This window comes from Gavialis gangeticus, unplaced genomic scaffold, assembly GCF_001723915.1.
Source record: "Gavialis gangeticus isolate Ggan-Ray unplaced genomic scaffold, GavGan_comp1, whole genome shotgun sequence".
Classification (NCBI taxonomy): domain Eukaryota; kingdom Metazoa; phylum Chordata; order Crocodylia; family Gavialidae; genus Gavialis; species Gavialis gangeticus.
In genome coordinates this window covers 18,018,039-18,040,428 of record NW_017729026.1, presented here as the reverse complement: position 1 = coordinate 18,040,428, position 22,390 = coordinate 18,018,039, and the positions used below count along the sequence as shown (strand labels likewise).

General features: G+C 41.0%; 1 protein-coding gene across 1 annotated transcript in view; it reads left to right on the top strand.

Moving 5' to 3' along the window:
* SLC35F1 (solute carrier family 35 member F1) overlaps positions 1 to 22,390 on the top strand; it is a 221,239-nt gene that overhangs the window by 140,825 nt on the left and 58,024 nt on the right. The window contains exons 4-6 of the mRNA XM_019520219.1: positions 6,692 to 6,851; positions 14,066 to 14,222; positions 18,451 to 18,503. Coding sequence (XP_019375764.1) covers positions 6,692 to 6,851; positions 14,066 to 14,222; positions 18,451 to 18,503 — 370 coding nt within the window. The remainder of the gene's footprint in view (positions 1 to 6,691; positions 6,852 to 14,065; positions 14,223 to 18,450; positions 18,504 to 22,390) is intronic.

Here is a 22,390-nt window from a genome sequence, read left to right as displayed (position 1 = left end):
TTAAGGCACTCGCCTAGGAAGCAGGAAACCCATGTACTTTGTCCTTTTCATCCGGGGGAATTTGAACTTGCATTTCTCTGACTTACTAACATAGGGGTCTAGCCACTGGTCCACAGGTTAAGCATTATTCAGACCCCTCTTCTGGCATCTAATGCCTACTAGCCATGGTTTTTTTGTCCAGCTATAATTTTGGGACAAATGCTCACCCAGGTATGCAGATGTGGAGCAAACTACCAGCCTAGCTAGCGTGAAGCTTACTGCACATGCTCAGTAGCCATATGGAAGTTTGCATGTCCAGACTACATGTGGAATAGAATTACTGGCTTTGCATAGGTTCCAAAAATGGCAGCTACGTGGTTGGGTACCTGCCCTTTGGGTGCATAAAGAGAAGAATGTGCCCAACATCCCCTTGAAGAGCAGTTTGCCTTTGTTTCAGTAGTGGATTTTGAAATGCTTTCTTCTTAATATTTGGACTGTAAAACCTCCGACCAGAATCAGCTTAGCCAGGTAACCAGGGTCCTGAATCTAATGACTGAACTTGTTCTGAGCCAAAATCTCTGCTTCTGTAAGCATACAAAATTCCATGAGAGTTCATGGAACAGCATCCATTTCAAACAGCTGTGATCTGGTCCTCTGTTTCCATTTTACATATAACTGCTGGTGCTCAAAAGCAAAGGCTTTGCCAAGAGAGACATCAGCGAGTTTCCTTTGGCTGAGAACTTCTCCAGTTGTTCTTGGCTTATCCTACACTAACTACCTGTCACCACTGGCACTGGGAGGATTCTAACAAGTTACCTGGAGATAAACATCCATTTCCAACCCCCGGGAGTGAGCCAATTTCAGAAATATCAGAGGTGCGTCACAGCTCCTGTCTACCTCTAAATGAGCTGCTTCTGACTGTAGTATGTACAGCAAAGGAAGAAGGGAAGTAGGGGAATGCCTGTCTGTACTCATTTTATTCATATATGTACTTAACCTCTGCTTTTTTTGCTGTACCTGCATAGATTTTCCATGCCTTTAAATCAAATCACTAAAATCCTTCACCTGTTAGGAGCATGCAGACACACACGCTTATTCATGTATACCCTGTCCTCAAATTAAAATATAGATTCAGGATTGAAACCGAGGCAGTAATATCAATGTGAATGTCAGAAACACCATAGAGAGTAGTGGGAGTAAAGGATGAAGAAGCGAGTCTTACAAAGTTTTCTAAAGAACTCAAGATGCAGTGTTGCTCATTCCTGGCAAAGAAAAGTGATCAGCTGAGCCACATTCTGAAGAATGAGGAGAGACAAGAGTTGGTTTTACATAGTTATTCTTCAGTCTTGAAAATAAATATCACAGACATGTCATTGGTGAAGTGACACCTCTTACATTTGTGTTCAGCTTCAGAAGGTCAACAGAGCTAAGAGAGCCAGCCAGGAAATAGAATTTCTATCCCATGGGAAATTCTGACATTTCAAAATGTAATCCCAAATCAGGACAAAATGTCAAAATTTACTGTAGAACACAAGTTCCAAAATATTTTGTTTTGGAAACATCTAAACACCTTCATGAAAACTTTTCACATGAAAACATAAAAATCTGCTGTAATATAAAGGTTATATATTGCATATTATATTAAAATGTCGTACATATATCTTACAAGCAGAATATGGTGTAGGATATAACATGATATAATATACAATGCTGTATATAATATTAGATACTATAAAAATGTATTGGATACTAAATATAATATATTGCTGTGGGTTGGGTGTAGTACCACCTTTCATTTACGATAGTGATAAAAATTCATTAAGATTTTTGATGGAACCAAAAAGCAGAAGCCTCCAGTGAAAATGCTGGGCTGTGCATGGCACATTTAGGGGCAGGGGTGTTCCTGGGCACTGTTTCAGGAAGATTTGCAGGTCTGTAAAAGCAAGGCAGGAAGGCCAGATAAGATCAGAGCTAAGAAAGTCAGAAAGCATAATACACAACCACAGGAGCCCTAATAGCATGCCTAAAGAAAAAAATTGAGAGAGCTTTTGGGTTACGTGTTGGCTGAAAGAGGTTTCCAGTTGTAAGCAAACTGTTGTCTGGTGTTGGTTTCTCTTCTGTCAAGGAAATAGGCCTTTGTACATTCTTTGTAAATACCTGGGGTTACATTGTTAATTGACTCTATCAGTAGTTTCTCCTAATAAAAACAACCCACAGGGCTCCTGGTTGTCCATTTATTCCTGAATTTTGGATAACTATTTGGATGCAAAAAAGGGATAACATTTAAAATTAGGTAAGTCTTAAAAATATTTAAAATAAAAGGTATTCAACACAACGAAAAAATGAAATGCAGAAGTTAGAAACACAACAAGGTAAAATTTAATTCAAATGCTTTTGAAATATTTCAAAAAATAATTAATATTAACCCATTTTGGCCTGGGGCATGGAGCACAGTCTAGCTTTGGTCCCAGCCCAGCCATGCACCAGCAGTTGCAGTGGCAACAGCTCCAGCCCTGGGACGTCAGAACTACTGCATGGCTGGGCCAGGGTCAGAGCTTCATGTGCTCCATGCCCCAGGCTGGAACGGGGCTGGACCCGCGACTGCCGGTAAGCAACGGGGGAGCAGAAATTGTGGGGGGCAGAGCAAGCAGGTAAAGTGATGGGGCAGCTTTTTTCTATGTTGAATGGGGAAAAACCCTTGTCTTGGATTCAAGTATGTATGGTAGGTAAATTGAGTGTGTATGGTTTTCTGTAGCTGGAGTGTGGCTAGTTATGAAAAGCGGTGAAAACCATTTCTCACTTTAACTATGAGAAAAAGGCAAAATAAGTGTCAGGAAGTCCATTGTTCAGCAAAAGTTGCTAGTGTAGTATGCTTACAACTTCATTTATTGAGAGTCAGTAGTAGGAAAGGCATGTTCTTAACAAGGTAAAATGGTGCATGGATTTGAGAGTGTGGGGTTTTATTACTTTCTCTCCTTATGATTTCAAAATGAAAGTAAGTTTAGGAGGAGGTACAGCTGGTCCTCTAAGTGCTGTTCATGATGACTACTCAGATTTACACAGAGAACTGGCATTTCCCAGATCTGTCACATTAGAGGCATCCAAAGGGGAATTTCTAATTAGAAGAGGTGAGGTGGGGGCAATAAAGTCCCTCTTGACACTGGATCAGTCCTTATAGCAACTGCTGCTGCAGTACCGCAGGGCTAGTTACTGACAGGTGGCAGCTGTGAGGGAAAGCTCTTGCCACACGATTTGCTTGAGGGCAGTGCTAATGAGAAGCCCTAACGTGAGGAAGGGTTTGTAATTGTGGGGAAAAAATTCAGTGCATGTTTAAAAAAGAAGAATCAGTTCAGCTGTTCTGTGTTGTACTCTGTTGGGGATTTGCTGACCAGCATTTTCCTTTTGATATTGATGCGTATAAACAATCTTCCTGTGCACTAGTGACTTTATTTCTGAAGATTGTTCAGGTCCTCTTTACCGTATATCGTTCAGAGTATATTCCTGCATTGTACATGCATTCTCATTGCACTTGTATAGATCAGAGGAAATGTATGTATTGTCAGCAAGAAGATATATATTTTAATTCACAAAAGGATTAAAATAAGTAAAGTAATTATTTAGAAAGTGCTATCACTGGACTGTCTGTGAGCAATATAGGTCATCAACATCAATATAGGTCAACTCCAAGACAATGTGATAACTATTAGAATCAATAGGTGTCTTCAACCAACTAAAGCAGTTTTGCCCAGCATGTTAAAATAAGAAGGTATCAGATTGCCATATCAGAACAGATCAATAGGTTTCAGATTTGACTCATTGATTTAAGTTAAAAGAATTATATGGACAGACTTTTTAATAATATTTTCAGTTTATTTTCCCATCATATATGCCTTTAAAATAACAGTATAAAGCAAATACATGATAAAAGCAGAAACATTAGAAAGACCAAGATATGTGCCTATGAGATATCACCATCTTCTTTGTTACAAATGATTGTGTGTAATTAGAACATCATGAAAATAACGATACTTGTGTCCATTTTCATGTAAGGGTATAACTTTTCCCTTTGGATTAATTTTGATTATATAGATACACTTCAAGAATAGGCAGACAAAAAGCAAAAGATTATACCAAATGGGAAATATACTAGCAGTCAAATGGCTGTATGATGACTGACCCTAATTTACTAACAAGATGTTAAATATCATAAATGAAACATGAGCTAAACGTACCTTATTACCATAAAAGCTTTAAAGTCAGGGAAACAAGGATTGTGTTGTTAGGACAAGCTGTTTTTTAATGACTGGACTAAACAACTGTTCTGCTGTGTAAATCAACCATAGTGCATTTATTATTTAATGACAAACCTTGATATTGAAAAATAGGGGTCCATAATAGAGGGCTGCTCAGTATAATCAGCGTAATTTGCTCCCTTTCTTTTGCAATACAGCTAACTGAAAGACAAAAAGCAACAGGCAATCTACAGTTTCACAGCATATTCTGTCTGCAGAAATCAGGATGCATATCCCTTTTTTCTCTTGTCCCAAACAGGTGCATTCCAAAAAAGGGCCAGAGTTGAGATTAGCCCCAGATAAATAAATATTAAAGCAAAACCTGAACAATTACTTGGCCACACACACTGTCTGTTTTTATAGCCATTTTATGTTAGACTAAGCTATTGCTGTTTATTCTGCCTTCTCATTATGGATATAAAATCAGCTTAATTAATGGAAAAAATCTGGAGTATTATTAAGTAACATTGCATACCTTTGTGGTATATAGCTGTTGATCCTGCACTACTTTGGTTAATGAGTCAGATCTTGAGCTACTGACTTCAGTTTGAATTTTGCTATTGACGTCAGTGGCATTTAAGTCAGACTGTATGAGTACATACACATATCTCAATATATTACCATACAGAGATATTTGAGGTATCGCTGAGATGCTGAAAGCAACATGGGCATGTTAATGCAGTACTCTGCCCAAGCTAATCTATCCTACTTCTCAGGTGTGGACAGATGTTTTTGTGAACCACTTCAAATCCCACACCAATATGAAGCGCTTCACATTTGGAGCACTTCAGCATCAGGCTGAAGACATATAGGCCCCTCCCATCTGAAACACTTCAAAATGGCTGGAAGTTTCCCGTCAGCTTCAAGGCTGGAGAGCAGACCAGTTTTGCTCCCAGAGGCCTCATCAGTTATAGGAATGGCACTGTCACCCCAGGGAACCACAAATGGATGCCTACCATTTCCTTGCCTTGCAGTCCCTGGCTGAGCAGAAGGTGCTATCTCTCCTTTCCTGCTCAAAACAGGCATGGTCTACCTGGGCATGCTATTTCTCTTCTTCCAGACAATCTGCCAGCTGCTGAGCAATAGCATGACAGCACAAGACAGTTTGATCAAGACCCTGGGAAGATGCCTCCTTGACATGTGCTACCTACTTTGCACCACTGGCACCAGTATACCTACAGACAATGTCATGCAGGACACCAGGGAAGATGGCATAGACTTTTCAAACAGCATCAGGCCCCCCAGTGGCATCTACCTTGCCATCCTGTACCCTGACCACCAAAGCATGGAGTATATAAATTGCTAGGGTTTCTTCTCCAACACTGTGAACCACCAAGGCAGGTTTATATTATGACCACCAGCTGTGCAGGCAGGGTGCATGACTGCAGGGTCTTTAGGTACTCTAGGAATGACATGGGGGGAGTTTGCCCATGGGGATACTAACATCAAAGTGAAGAGGGTAACTGTTTCCCTCTTTCAGCTATATGAGGACCCAGCATACCCACTCTTCCCCTGAATCACGAAGCCTTACACAGGGCACTTGGATGCTAGGATGGACCTGTTCAACTACTGGCTGAGCATCTACCACATGACCATGAAAAGCACCTCCAGTGCTGACCAGTTCCAGTGGAGGGAACTGGGGGTGTGCCTGGACAGCACAGAGTACTACCTACCCCAAATGGTTATCTTGGCCTGCATCCTGCATAACATCTGCAAAGTGAAAAGGGGAACCTTTCCAAAGGACTTGGCAGAGAGTGCTCAGTGGCTTGTGAGCCAGTACAAAGCACAAGAGGCTGAGCCCTTGAAACACAACCATCAGGGCATTCTTGTTAGGTACACCCTGCCACTTTCACCATTACTGACCAAACTCAGCAACAGAGCAGGGCTCTATCAAGCAATGCTCCCTGCCCCCGCAATCTGGAGTAACTCTTCATAGTAGGCAGAAATCACCCTGCAAGTTCCTTTTCTTATACCATTATAACATGTTGTTATGGCCTTCTTATACCACTCCTTCAGCACTTTGACTTTGGCATAGCATCGATGCCAGTTGCAGTTGGCTCCTCCCAAGCAACCATTCTGGAGGCCATGCCTTTGTAGATGGCGTGGTTGTGGTGACTCCTCTGGAGTGAGCTGTGGATGCTCTTGCATCAATCAGGTGGTGAGCGCAGGGAATTTGCTGTATATGAAGAGCTGCAGCAGGAGCCTACGTTGAGCAATGAGCTCCCAGCTCATTACACATGCACAGCACAGCTAAAGGAGAGTGTAAGCACACACCCCTCACTCTACTTCTGGATCTACTACCGAGTATAGCCATCGATAAATAGTCCTCTGTTTTCCTCCTTTTGTCTTGAGTAACTCCTTCCATTCTAAAGTAACTTTTGTGACAGTGTTTTGTTGACTTCATTTCTCCTCTTTGACAGCTCCTAGATTGCTTTGTCATCCCAGTGGTGATATTACTGTCCTGGTTCTTCCTGCTGGTACGATATAAGGCAGTGCATTTCATCGGAATTGTGGTCTGCATTCTGGGCATGGGCTGCATGGCAGGAGCAGATGTCCTTGTTGGGAGACAGCAAGGAGCAGGTGAGTGGATATGAACATCTCATTCAAGGAAAACATTGTATCAAGTGGTGTGAGAGGGCAGTAACAGGCCAAAAAGAAGGAAAGGTCCCAAGAACCCACCTGGAGTTTAAAATGTGGTGTTCTTCTGTGTCCAACCAAATTCACTGCCCAAAATTTATTCATTCAAGGAAGAACATGGCCCTTGCTAATGAATGTTAGTCCCCTCAGGTGGATGAAATGGACTACTAGAAGCATCAGCAGCCCCCATGCCTACCTTACTAGCTGCATTTGCTTACTACCCTTTTGCTCACTTCAAGCAAATACCCACCGTCACTGGTTAGATACTTAGATAAATTACTGTGCATACTGTATGATTCACCACATCTCAAAGTAAAGCTTAAACTTGGATTTGTCTGCACTGTACCTGGCAAGAACCTCCTAATATGTAAAATGTTCTTGTGGCACCCTGTGGCATTGTACCAATAGTGTATGTTTAGTTACTATTACAGCACACTAATGGGCAGAATAAGCAAAGTTACATTTCATCAACCAATATCTTCTATCACATTGGTAGTCCTAATGCCAACCAGAATGATATGGGAAGGGCATAAATTCTGTGCAAAGACTGTCAATTAGATACAGTTTTCAGTCTTAATTAAAAGTACCAAATTGTGAGCTGAGCATAATACACTGGGATTTACAATACTTGAGTCAGCTTTTGGAATACAAATCAACTGCTATAAAAACAGCATTTGCCTTGATGCTGCTGAACAAAATCAAGGCAATCTGACAGAGACTAAACCAGTCAATATTGCCCTGTCCCAAAGACTTCCAAACCATCTCCCTCTCCAGAAGCACCTCTGTCCCAGCAAAAAAGAAGCAGGCCTGTTTGGTCCTATGTATCAGCCAGTCAAAGCTGAGCTAATTTAAATTCAGACCCAACTGAAATCAAATGATTTCAAGCTCCAAAGGAAGCATCCTTTCTCCCTGGCTACTGAATCATCTGCTTTTTAGGAAGTGGTTCATTGGAAGCTTGCTGCACCAAGTTAAAGGGAACATTTCTGGTTCAGAGGCCAGAAAGCTATCTGTAAGTACACAGCTTACACAAGGAGTCTGCCCAGTGGAGTTCCAAGTTCCTTTAAAAGGAATTCAGTAGCAGTAGATCTGTTAAGTAACCCGTCTGTTGTACATTCATTAACAGATGTGCAGCTACAGAGACGTCTGTTCAGGTTATTCAAAGCCAGTTGAGTTAGGAAATTGGAAAAAACTTTGAAACTGAAACTGGATTTGCATGAAATCCATTATGTGTTCCATCTCCCTAGCAATCTACTTTCTTCACAGGATTTCACTCGTCATGTTAAGCAAAATGAAAAAGCTAGATATAATATATCAATTACTAGTGTAACTCTTCAGCCTGGGACTCTGAAGGTTGTGTTTAAGAAGAAGACACTATTTGCCATATGCTCTGCTAAAGAGCACGTATAGGTATCGAGTAGTTTTATTCAGAATGTTCTATATGCATGCATTCTTGCCTACTTCAAATGTAAACCTGGCCCTAAAAGACTGACTGTGCTTGTTGGTACATAGGGAGAAGAACCTCAGCCAACTGCCTCTCATAACAAGTGTTCCAGCACCTTTAAAATTGTAAAATGACTTTATTAAGATGCAAGGATATATTTTTGTGTCACATGTTTCCCCTAAGGGAGTAAAATAAATGAGCTGAAACATTTATGTTAAGGAGTCAAGATAGGCACTAAAAGTCTAAATACACAAATAATAAACATTGATTGTAAAATAAAAGGCTTTAGGAAGCAGTTCCATAAAGAGCCTGGCACTGTTTATTGTATATTTTCCTGGACCAAGCAAGCAAAAGGGATGAACAAAAACCTAGTGGAGTTTAATTCATTTTCAATAAGCGCCTTTTTTCCTAGGTAAAACTTGCTTACATTCCAGAGGAGTTAACTTATGCACTTACAGGATTTACCTGATATCACTATAACAAGTTCTGCCATGATGATATTATTATTTATCATGTTAGTAGATATTATTATTTATCCAGTTAACAGTATCAGTCCCCACTAAAAAATAAATTATACCTATATTAATATAGGGTTTGGACATTGAGTAAATCACTTGCAAGGTTACTCCCATACTTTGCATTCTCATAGCACCATTCATCCATTTGGTGAAGAGGGTATTGTACGGAGACCAATCCCCTGCTTGTGCCCTCAGACTCACATAACTTGGATGCCACACCTCAGGGAGACCCACAGGTTGGGCAAAACCAGCTGAATCACTTTGCCTCCACCTGTCAAGTATCAGAAGCTTGGGTGTAGTTGCTGGCTGGGAACGAATCCCTCTGGTCCCAAATGGCATACCAGAAGAATGGCATACCGGCACTAGTGCAAAGAGCAAGGTAACTGTGCTCCAGGCTCATTCCATAGAGCCCCAATCACCCTTCCCACTGCCTGAAAGGTATGGCAGTGCTTGGGGGGGGGGGCGTTCCTTACCCATTGTTGCCTTTTATTGTTATCCCAACTTCAAACCTGCTTCAGGGATCACAAAAAGGCAAGCCTTCTGGGATAACTTCAATTGGCCTGCACCACTAGTGGAGCAGGATAGCCCTGTCTTTCAGGACCAGGAGACATTTCTCCATGAATTCCTCAGTATGTTCAATGTCCTCCACTCAATCCAGACAGCAGAGGCCATATTGTCACCAAGGCAAGGGTACTGTCATCACCTATGCTTCCGTCTTCTGCCTCTAATTATGGTGGACACCCCCTGGAACAGAACAGCCCAGTTTTACCAATTTTGGTGGAGTCTGAGGTAAGAGGTAAAGGACAAACTTACACAGGTGGAACTGACCTCAGGGCTTGACACCTTCATGGACCTGGCAATGGGCATTTATCAATGACTGTAAGAGCGGAGGGAGGAAGAGGTACTCCTTACCCCCTCCTGGCCCACATCTTGGTGCAGTCGCTCCCAAGCCTATGCAGACTGGGGGGTTCTGTCACCTTACACCAGAGGAAAGGGAGCAATGGCACCAACAGGATCTGTGTCTCTCCATTGTGAGGCCCAGGGACACAGATTTGCCAAATGCTCCTAGAAAGTTGAGTAGGGAAATGAGTTACTCCAGGCCCAGTAAGGGGGGCCCATCTTGGGGTCATCAAATACTCCCTTCACCTACTCAACCACAGAAGTCCACAGCAAGCCCAATGCTCAAAACCTTCAGTTAACACCCACCTCCAGGTCCTGAGTCAGATCAGCCTGCTTCTGGTTCTAACCCGGGACTCTGGGGCAGTGGACAGTGTTATTGATGAGACCTTCACACAGGCCATAGGAATTCCATTAAGGCAACAAACCAAGCCAGAGACCATCAAAACTGGAGATGCCTTACCTCTGGCATCTGGTACCTTGGAGTGGGAGAACACTGCTCTGGAGATGAACATCCTCAGACATCCTGAGATGATATGCTTCAGGGCAATCTGTTCCCTGCATTACCCCTTGATTCTGTCATGCCCCCCTTGCCAGATGGAAAGCCTTTGAGGTTTGCTTTGATCCCAGCTACTGTCAGCAGCATTGCTGGTGCCTCACAAATAGCAGAAATACATCAATATATTTGAGAAGAAGAATGCAGAATTCCACCCCCAGCACACACCAGGATTATGACTGCTCCATCAACCTACAGCTGAGAGCAAAGATCCCAGTAGGATGTATCTATGCTATGCCAGATCCTCAAATTGCTGTCCTCTGCAAATATCTGCAGGAAAACCTGGCGTAAGAATTCATAAGAAAGTGCACCTCACCTGTGGAAGCCCCTATCCTATTCTATAAGAAGAATGGGAGCTTCCAACTCTGTATAGACTATCAGGCCCTGAACCAGGTCACCATCTGCAAACACCATCACTTACCTCTTACCCCAGAGCTGCTTGATCAACTAAAAACCGCCCACATAGTCACCATATCCCCCAGCTTCCTAATTGAGTCTGTTCCTAAACTCTGTTCCTGGATTGACATCCTGGCTTCCTGACTCAGTTTGTCCCTGGAATCTGCTTGTTCTTCCCGACTCATTGGCACCTCAGTTCCTTGAGTGATCCTAGCCCTGGCCACCCACAACCCACAATAATACTGGGACTGGATCAGCCCCAGCTGGATGTTGGCATATTACAACTCTGTGTACATCTCCAACATCCCCTACATTCCACTTCACTACTCCAGTCTTCAAGGCTGCACCAAAGTAATTTTATATACATATGAATGTATTATGAGCAGTTTAGGGGCAGAAGAGTCGCATATGAGAAACCCCTTGACCAAATAAGCTTTTAATTAGCATTAGTCAAGAGACATAATTACATCCTTCTCGTTATCTTCATCTTCCATCTATATAATCAGTCCAGTTTTCCTCAACAGGGCTTCAAATGTAAACCGAAGTATGCAAGTAGACTTAAAATATACAAATAGCAGCTTTAAAGCAAAACGTTTGGTCTCAGAGCCAAATTTCCCGAAGGAGGCCTCTGTAAGATATGAGATATGCATGAAGCCCATTCTTCGAAACCATATAAGGTTAGGGTTCAAATTCATAATATATGGGTACAGTAGTGGTTAAATGACTTCAGTATATCACCTTGAATGACAGTCATTGTGACAACAGCCTGACAAGAAATCTTCTTGGCTCAAGAGCCCAGATTTTGATGCACATGCAAATGTCTTTGACAAGCCATTCTCTAAAACCAAGTTCTGAGGTCAATAATAACTCTTCAGTATTGCTTTGCAAAGGAGCATGGAGTGTCATGTCCTAGCTGAGATAAATGCTAAGTGACTGAGATCAACTGAGAGATAACTGGACCTCAGGTATAGGCAAAATTTTTCAGTGAATTATAGGGGGAGGGGGGAAGCATACAGCACAGGAGCTCCATCTTCCCCTCATCTATCCTCTCCCTCCTCGGGCTTGGGAAGGGGGCGACTCTGGCAGGCTCCTGGGAGGTGTGCAGGAGCACTCTCCAGCTGCTTGCCAGAGTGGGCAGGCTCCAAGCGCCCTTGCACCGAACACTAAATGTCTGTTGGGTTTGCTCCCACACTAACTTACAGCACTTTAAGTAAAGCACTATTAGTTAGAGTGCCTCCACCAGGGGCTTTTTGAACATCTGTACTTAGCCTTTGTGTTTAGGAAAGCTGAACCACTTGTTCAGCTGAGGCCAAAGTTGAATTACAATGCCTTCCCTGGACCCTCATGAACTACAATAAACCCACATGGATTTCAGAGCCTTTCATATAGCTCACCCATACTTAACATGAAGTTGTAACTGTGCTATCGTTAAGAGAAAATATTAATATTCTATTATCTGAGGCTTAAGCTAAGGTTTTTTTCCGTGGTGCTTGGCAAAAAGAAGACCAAATGAAAGTAAAGGTCAAACCTGCAAAGGCAGTTGCTTAATTTCAAACATGCTGGCAGTAGAGTTGTACAAAGGACAGAAATATTAATATTTCAAATTTAGAATGGAAAATGGAAACTTCAGAATTCTCCATGAAAGAAAATTCCGTAATAAAATGTATTTGGGTGGATCTTTTTCAGTTTTGCTTTAATCTAAAACACAAAATATTTTTTAAGTTATTTCAAAACAAACAATCAAGATATTTCATTCCCAAAATGCAAACCTGGGTACTTCAGCATCATAGGAACTTTTGAGATGAAATTCCAGCAAAACTCCCCATCTTTGTAAACAAAATGGATGCAAATATACTGTAATTCACAATTTGCATTCAAAATTGAAAGCAACCTCACAGACTGAGGGAGAAATGTATTTGTTTTTGGAGGAGTGAATCTATATGGTTGTGTTGAAATTTCTCTAAAAACTCTATTGGCAGTTCTGTTGAATCTGTTGTGACTAGGACATAATTAAAATTAGTCATGAGTATAGCCCTTTACCAGATTGGGGCCTTGCATTTTCAGGTTGGAACTTGAATAAACCTATCTGCCAGCTCTCTTTCCAAAAATAATAATATAAACCTGGAAGGTTTAAGGAGAGTTCAGTTTTTGAAAATGGCAGTATATTCAGTGATAAGCAAAGATAGTGGTTTTCTCTAATAAAAAAAAATCCCCAATTTTCAAATTTAAAAAAGTAACCCAAAATCCACATTTTTTCCATGATCAAAATGAAACACCACTAATATACATACATACATACATACATACCAGTTTAGTTGTTTTTGGAGGAGAGAATCTGGAACATATATACATACATATATATGTATATGTATATGTATAATATATATAATTAATGGTGTTCCACTAATTAGCTAATATATATATTAGTGGTGTTCCATTTTGATCACGGAAAAATGTGGATGTTGCGTTAGTTTTTTTAATCTGAAAATTGAGGAGGGGTGTTATCAGAGAAAACCAGTTCCCTGGTGATAAGGCACAATAGGCTGACCCTTTGCATCTAGTGTATTAGGCAGCACTACTGTGGTTATATACAGCCTAAAATCATCCTCATTAACACTCTATGCCACACCAAATAAAAAAAAATGATCACTGAAATACGCTATTTAGTGGGTGCATCTACATAAGACGTTTAGCACCTCAGTACAGTTTCAGCATCTACAGGTGCGGCCTCATTAGGCCACGGTAAACTAATTAACTCTGCCATAGGTTAGTGCTTGTAAATACAAGTGCTATCCTACAGCGGAGTTCTTTAGTGCAGAGCACCACGTGTAGACGCTGACAAGTCTGGCTGGGGCACGAGGGTGCTTCCGTGTAAGAGCAGCCCTCTACAGCATGTTGAGCTGGGTTGGAGCAGCCACAGGCTGGCGGGCTGACCCCCCAGGTCCCCTGCTAGCTGTGACTGCTCCACCCCAGTTCAATGTGCTGTGGTCCCAGGCACACATGTAAACATGGCACCCGGGAGCAATAAACTCTGGGGCAATATGCAGTAGAGTTTATTGCTTTGCATTAATTGCATGCGTAGATGTGCCCAGTGTGTTTCTAGACTTTACAATTCACATTCTCTTCCAGATTCTCTCCTCCAAAAACAACTAAATCTCTCCCTCAGTCTCTGTGAGACTGCTTTAAATTTTAAATGCAAGTTGTGAATCATGTACAGTATATTGCATCCGTCTTGTTTACAAAGAAGTGGGTTAACACAGTTTAGCTAGGTTGTGAATCTGTGGGAAAGACCATGCAACAACGTATCCTTCAGTAGATATTTACTGTGTTTCTCTCCTTTTATTCCTAGGTGAAAATAAGCTGATAGGGGATCTCTTAGTGCTAGGTGGAGCAACACTTTATGGCATCTCCAATGTTTGTGAGGAGTACATTGTCCGAAACCTGAGTCGAGTGGAATTCTTGGGCATGATTGGACTCTTTGGATCCTTTTTCAGTGGAATTCAGCTGTAAGTGAGTGGGTTTGAAATCTGAGCCTGTTAAAACTAATTCAAAGCCTGTTTCCTGTTGACACCAGAGCCTCTTTCTTCAAAGGTGCCATTTCTTTATGAGTTGACTCCCTTTAATCTCTGTGTTTATATCTCTTGATCAATTTTAGTATGTCAGGTCATGTCATTAAATGTCAGTAATCCTCTACATTTGATTGACAGGTGTCATTGGTGTCCTAAAAGTGCCCTTAGAGATGGAGAGCTGGAAAAGGAGTGTCTACCTATTTGTTGTTTCAAGACATGGCGATTCCACTTCTCAAGCTAAATTAGGATTGAGAGCCCCTACCTATTTTTAATCATGGTTTATGTTTTTTAAAAGTCATCCAGAATGATAAAAAGGTGGAAAAACTGACCCTGCCAGAACATGTTTTATTAATTGGTTTATTCCTTGTAACTAAAATTATGATACTTAGCGATGCAGAAACCCCCCCACAAAAACAGGTACTTTGCAGTGATAATACATCTAAAACCAAATGCTCTAAGATTGGCCCCCGAGTTTTGGTCATAACCATTTTACCCATAAAACCCTTGTGCAGGCACAAATGGGTATTTTCAGTCCAGACATGCAGGCTTTGTAGGAGGAAAGTAGGATCCAGCTTTTAAAGATTGAGCTGATAAAGAATTATGCAGTCACAAAACCTCAGATGATGATATTGCTAAATTTTATGCAGGTCTGATTATCAGCAGTGGCTGGTACCTAAAGGAGCTTTTGATTATTAATCAAAACCAGATCACTAATCTGTCCAATTGAAAATAGAATATGATCAAAATAAGTCCCTGCAAAGTTCTGCTTCACCAACCCAATTTATTTAATAATCAAGTTTTTTTTTTCACCCACTATTTTGACATGCATTTTAAATCAGGGTTGGCCAACCTGCAGGTTGTCCCCCAAGTGGCATGGGCGGCCTCTGTGTGTGGCACATGGCAGTTTGGGGAGGGGACAGCCAGCACAGTAGCAGATGGAGCAGGGAGCAGAGCAGCAAATCAGGCAGGGAGACTGGGTCAAGAAGAAGAAAGCAGAGCAGCAGATTGGGCAGGGAGCAGAGGGTAGGGAGTGGAAAACAGAGCAGAAATCAGGCAAGGGAATGGGATCGAAGTCACACTCAGGATGGTTTTGGGACTAACTTCTGGTATACCTGCAAAAAGTTTGGCCCACAGCGCTTTAAATTATACCTACAAAGAGGAACGTCTACACATGAAATGAATGCAGCTGAATAAACTCTGGCACAGTTCACACCTGAGTTTATTGCTCCTGGGCACAGTGTGTACACATATGCCCAAGACGGCAGCACGCTGAGCCAGGGCAGAGCAGCCCCAGCTTGCAGGGAACTGCAGGGATCAGCCTGCCGGCCTGAGGCTGCTCTGACCCACCTCGGTGTGCAGCAGAGGGGATGGCTGGAGCACAAGAGTGCTTCAGTGTGGGGTGAGCTGGCAAGCAGCCCCTGCACTGAAGCACCCTCATGCCCCAGCCAGACCTGTCAGTGTCTACACACGTGGTGTGGTAGAGTAAGCTGCACCGTAGGATAGTACTTGTGTCTGGCAGTATTATCCTATGGTGGAATTTATTAGTTTACTCCACCCTAACAGCACTGCACATGTAGACGGTGATGTTTTACTGCAGATCTAATTAGTCAGCTGCGGTAAACGGCTCATGTAGACACACCCAACTAGTCTTTTTTTTTTTAAGTTTGTAAAATGAAAGTTCCTAAAATATCTTATTTCCATGTGAACCCAATTTTTATATCTGAAGTATCTGTGGTTGGCAGACACGCAAGACATTGAAAGCAAAGACTTTGTCTTTCTTAATGCATATAAATACATGACAATATGTAAACTGCCATATAGAAATCTAGTGCTAATATATTCTATTACAATACCATTACCCCTTTTTGATGCAAGCAGAGTCAAAGAGCATATTTATGCATAACACACATAGCATCCATGAGCATCTACATGTGACAATCAGCTACTTTACCATAGTGATGCGCTTCCCTGGTATACCACACAGCAATGGTGAAGTAGCTGCTAAAAAGGGCCATGCTACCAGTGTTTCTATGGCTATATAGTTCCTTCCTTTTTATGCTTTTCTTTCTTGGATATACACATTTTACCAGCAAACCCCCTCTACCATCTGTGCCACGCATGTTCTTTGGTTTGGGTTCATGACATGTGCTTGTGGTTTGAGGGAGGCTGCTCATGTTTTGGCTCTCTGGTTATATAAAGGAACATAATTGTTTCTTACCTTTATTCCTCATGAAAGGCAGCTATTATGGGCACAAAGTTCATTGAGGTCTAACCCAACCCAGAGCTGCATTTGTTTCAAAGAGAAATACAGTTCACTTCTTTACATTTGTAGAAGCTTTCTCTGAAAAAACTGTAGATGATTGATTGTTGCCCATTTCAGTGCAATCAGGATCTAAATCTGATGAAAGACACTGGGGAAGAATCTAGATCAGAAGTCAGACTATTCCCAGCACAGCAACAGCAGCCCCTAATCACAAATGTTTTTTGCTGTCCATGATGTGACAGTGCTAGGATGGGAATAGGAATTAAATGGATGCTGGTATGGACAGCGTCTGGAAGAAATATAAACTGTGGTAATACAGGGATTAAAAAATAAAGCATCTATTACAAAACCTAATGTCTCAGGGACTCATTCTGATAGTAAGACTGCAGGATCTCATTGGTTTCTAGCTAAATCTTGTCTACAGAGTTGTATCCTGGGGAGGAAGAGGAAATTCTAATTTGCTTTCTGTTGAGGTATGGAGAATCTAATACAATGTATAAAATGATGAGATTATTTTGTCTGCGAAAGAGCTGAATTGTACGTGCCTTTGCATGCATGAGACGTGTCTGTTTACCTGCAATTCCCCTGGGAGTCTTTTGAAAACAAGCTGCTGCATTCTATGAGAATATTTTGGTGAACAAAATTTTAAATAAAATTAAATTTAAGAACTTTGTTTCCAGACCAGAAAAAGACAATGAAGAGTAGTACATGGGAATCTACTGCAGCCTACACAGCAACACTCCCATCAGGGTGCTTGCTCCTTGCCTCTGCCATGTAGTTGATATATATCATGCCCATCCCTCCATTTCTTGCCAGTGAGCTACCTCTCTGATCTTTCAGGTTATCTTGCCTTATTCCATACTTCCCTCTATGTATCAAACACCCTCCCAAATTACTTTGCAGAACCACAGCCTTCTCCTTACTGGCACCTTTACAATGATGCTTTAAAAGAAGGGGAATTTGGCTTGTCTGTATTTTTTTTAAATATATGTGTGCACAAATGCTAAAAACAAAAAGAGCACAAAATATTTTGTCATTAAAACTTTATTTCAATCGCCATGCCTCCATTTAGCTCTGTGTTTGGCATTTGGGGAGTGGCATTTGGGGAGTGAGTTCATTGGACTCTCTATAAAGCACATTAAAGGTAGGTCTTTACTTTAAAAGTCCTGTGGGATTTCATCCCCAAAGTCCCAGATTGGAACAGGTGATCAGCTGAATGAGGAGCAACAAAGAGCCCACATCCCCAAGACACTATCCTGAAAGCATGAGGATCTGTCTTGATACCTGTGTTCCACCTCTGGAGTTTTCTGGCATTAATAATGCGATATTAATGGGTATGTTAAGATTCACCAGATACTGAAACAGAACCCTAAACTGGACTACCCTAATCTACTGTATCTGGGCTTTATTTATTAATATTTTTGCTGTGATTATTGCCCTGTTTTATGTAAAAAACCATGGTGTTGGCTGGTTGGTTGTCTCTAAAATCAGCCTATGAAATTTTCCCCCTTTTGTCTTTGATTTGCTTAGCATTGTATCAATTCCATACAGTGAGGAGCTTTGAAGATTTGTACATCTCAAACAGATACATTATTACTCATTGAAGTTTAAGGGCTTTAAGACTATTAAGTCAGAAGACAGACTGGTAGATGGTCAGAAGCTTGGAGATAAAATAATGCAAATTGCATGCCATTAAATCTGATGATCACCCTGAAGATCTTTCAGAAACACACACGGAAAAAGTCAGGGTGGATTAAGTAGGTCTGATGGCATGTGGTCTGTGTAGATTTGTGGAGTCTGTGGATCTATCTATGTTGTTGTGTCCAGCATTCAAACTGAATGAGTGAAAGTAATTTACCTTTTGTTCCTTGCCATGCAACTTTTCCTTCTTTTGTTTTCCAGTGCAATAATGGAACACAAGGAGCTGCTGAAAGTCCCATGGGATTGGCAAATAGGTAAGAAGATACTTCAGCTCATTAGAGACTTTGCTGAAGAAGACAAATGAAGAGGAATAACATTTCGGGTGGGAGTGATGCTGTGTTTGTGACATTCCTGCAAACTACTCTCAAAAGCTGGAATGCATGCCTCATGCCTCATGCATGCAGACCTTTCTAAATGATCTTCCCCCCATACTACATATTATACACATTCCCTGCACCATTTGGTTAGGCACAGAAGAAGTGTATGCAGGTCATAAGCAGATCATTCAGGCCCAGAGTGGCATAAACCAATAACAGGGTTCCAATTCCAAGATTCAGAGCATCACTCAGATAAATTACTGGAGTAATCATGACAAGCCAATATTTTTGCCTAGTGGAAAAATAAAGAAAGAGAAAAAAAGAAAACAGAACCGAAAAACCAGTAAAGAAAATTGCCTGCACAGGGTATTCCAGGTCCATAAACACAGGAATAACTAGCCAGTACTGCACCCCAGGCAGTGGTGGTATGCAGTGCTGAACTAGTGGCTGGAGGAAGGATGGCCCTTCATTTTTTTGCTGCTGATGCATATATTAAATGGACATTTAAACACCAAGTTTCATATATTAAATGAACATTTAAACACCAAGTTAAAAATGAGGAGGTGATATCTCCTCAGTGAGCCTCCAGACACTGGTCCCACACCACCACTGGTGCTCTGCCCTCCCTGCTACTGGAACTGGAGCTGGAGTCAGAGAAGCTGTAGGGAAGGTGCAGGGTGTGGGTGGGGGAAAGGAACAGGGGACATTAGAGTGAGGTACCCCCTTCAGCTCCATTCTGGTGCCCCCTTCTACTCTTTGGCAATGGCCAGGGTGCATGCCCTACTTGTCCACCCATCATTATGTTACTGCAATAAACCTTTTTCTGAGGATAGCATTTCTTCATGCAAGTGGTTACTTTCCTTCCAAGTACCCTTGGTTGTGTATAACAGATGTTTGCTTCAAGCAAGTTTTGGTAACATCCCACACAATGAAACTCCAACTACGATTCATTTTCTGCTGTGTTTCATTTTCCCATTTCTATGCGAAAACTAAGTTTGCAGTCTTAAGATTCTATTGTAATGAGTCAAGAAAAGAAATTTAAAATCAATATTTAGAAAAAAATAAGATATATGATGCCTGTGACAGTAGAAGAATTTGAAGGAATAGTACACATCAGATTCAATGCAAGCTGATATACTGAACACAGCATCCTGCTTCGATAATACATCAACAAGCACCTCATTAATCCAGTTTTAAAATAAACATGAAGATAGCAGTCAAAAATGCATGCAAAGGCCAGTGGTTATATAGGGAATGCCTGAGAAGAGGTGCTATGAGAAGAAATGAGATGTCTGAACTCTTAAGCTAAACAGCCAGTCAGTTTAAAATATCAGCTGAGAAACCAACTTAAATGCATATTTTAGGTGCATTTGTCTTCATTCATTGGAGACCCTTAACAAAACTGTACCAGTCCTTAGTTACATTTCATGTCAAGGACCACATGGCCATGAATTAATTTGGTATTGCTGATTGCAGTGACCATCATGAATTCATCTGCTACCTGGGTGGATTTCATATGTATTTCCACAAGAGTTCTGCTCTCATTTAATTAGTTAAATGTGCCATTAAAATAAAGTTATACTTGATGCTCTACGTTACTGTTAACATGTCATCCTAAACCAGTCACATATTCTGAAGGGAGGAGCAGAAAAGTAGCCTGCTAAGAATGTTATAGACCTGTGCTTCTTTTGTTAGTGTAATTATTGGAAATGTGGCCGAGTTGCCATAAAACATGGATAAAATGGTGATAACTGTACGTGGTTTTGAATTCTTCCTGGGCTTCCATTGTACTTGGTGCATTTCTTTGTGCATTGGCAGCAATACAGGTTTATCGAAAAGTGATTGACAAGGCCCTACCAAAGTGGACTGAGTCTTCCTTGTCCTGAATACTTGCCCACTGCAGCAGACTTAAATCTGTGGCCCAGCAAAGCTAACCCTTAAGCCCTCTGAATGGTAGTGATAGAGTCACAGCAGGCAACCTGATAAATAGCTAAAGGTGGCCTCTTGCCATCTGCCATAATTGTGTCATTAAGAATGTATGAACTAACTTTCAGCTGATGTAAATGCAAATGATTTTGAAATAAGAAGATCTGAATCCATTCTAATATATATCACATTTGGTAGGCTGTGGCCCTCTTGAGCATGTAGTTCTGCTGCAAAGCCCTAATACACACAAGACCAGGTTCTCAGTTAGTGTAAATCTGCACGAAATAAGTGGATCTAAGCCAGTATCTATTAGCAGAAGATTTAGCCCAAGGGCAGATTTTTTTACTCTGTTGATTGAATTATTTGATCTGTGACCAACAGGTCATTTATGTGATAACCAATGAAACAAATACAAACTTGAGAATATCAGTGTTTCAAGAAATGAACAAATTTAGGTATTAGGTGAAAGGTATCCTAATGAAAGGTATGGATTTTTCCTAGTGTCCTTTATTCTCAGAAACAAGTTTCCACTGTGTTTTTGTGATATGGCCCTTGATTTTCAAATGCAAACCAATGAAACTATGGATTTACAAAGGTCAAGGCTAAATCAAATCAGGAAGAGATGGGCCAGTATGATGAGTTAATTAGAGTTCTACTCTTTAAACTAATTATCAGTATAAAGAAGGCCTCAGGAGGTTACAAGTTGATTATTTCTCAATGGCTTCTGGAGCAGATTTGTATAAAGATTTACAAGTGAAAAAGGAATATTTTTTTCCCCCTAAAACTTGCTAGGCTTCTGGTCTCAACTTGGGATCAGAAAGTCAACCGGTATTCTTTCTGGCTCATATATTATCCCCAATAACTGTCACTTGACTGAGTTGTATAATAGATATAATTAAGGTGAAATAAGATGCCTTTTTTACACTCACATTTTTCAGCATAAACCAGCATAAGCAGTTTTCTGCTGGAAATGAAGCATCCTTGGAAAAAGGGAGGTGGTAAAAATGCAGGTAGTCCTCTGCTGCAGCACCTTAATACCAACACAATATATGTAAAATGTTATTAATTGAGACCCCAACCCTGGAAAAACCTTTTAAACATTTACTTACCCTAAATAAGCAGGTTTTCCAGGACTACCCAGTGCTCTGCAGAATGCAGCCTGAGAAATTAAAGGGTGAAATTACTGCCTCACCTTGTCTACGTTCAAAGAAGCTATCCTAGTGGTGCTGCATGCTAAAATTGCCTAATAAACCAAAATTTCTTGATGATCACTACTGGTGTTTCAGGCAGAAATATATTTCAGTTGGGATATTTCTGTGAGACAAATACAGTAAGTATGTTAGTTGAATTTGTCCATTAGATAGCTTTCTTTTAAAGATTATGGAATATAGGGGCCGCACAGTCAGACATAGCATCAGCAGGAATTTATCATTATTATCAGCTAACTCTGTAGAGAATTGAGAGAAGCGGGTTCTCTGCAGTTTTTAGTTGATAACAACATCTCCTGAACAGTTAGCATGAGTCTAAATTTAGGTTCACGCACAAATCATCTGGGAATTCTACAAGGATGGCAGCACAGGATTTATCTTTTGTATGAATGCAGATGAGTGGAGTGGTTGATTTTTCTATGAACTGCATATTGATTCATTTACTCTAAAATTCACCAAGCAATACTTGCTCCAGTGAATTCTTCCCTAGTTGGGATTCAGATTTTTGTTTTTAAGTGAAATTACTTTTTTAATAGACTCTATCAATATTTATGTTATGTTAGTGCTGGGAAGTCCCACCATGATTGGCACTATACAAGCCCATAGTCCTTGTCCTTAAAAGCTTTCAAACTACATAGATAAGATGAACTAAGAGTGGGAGGGGAACAAAGATGTGAAGTGGCTTAGCAA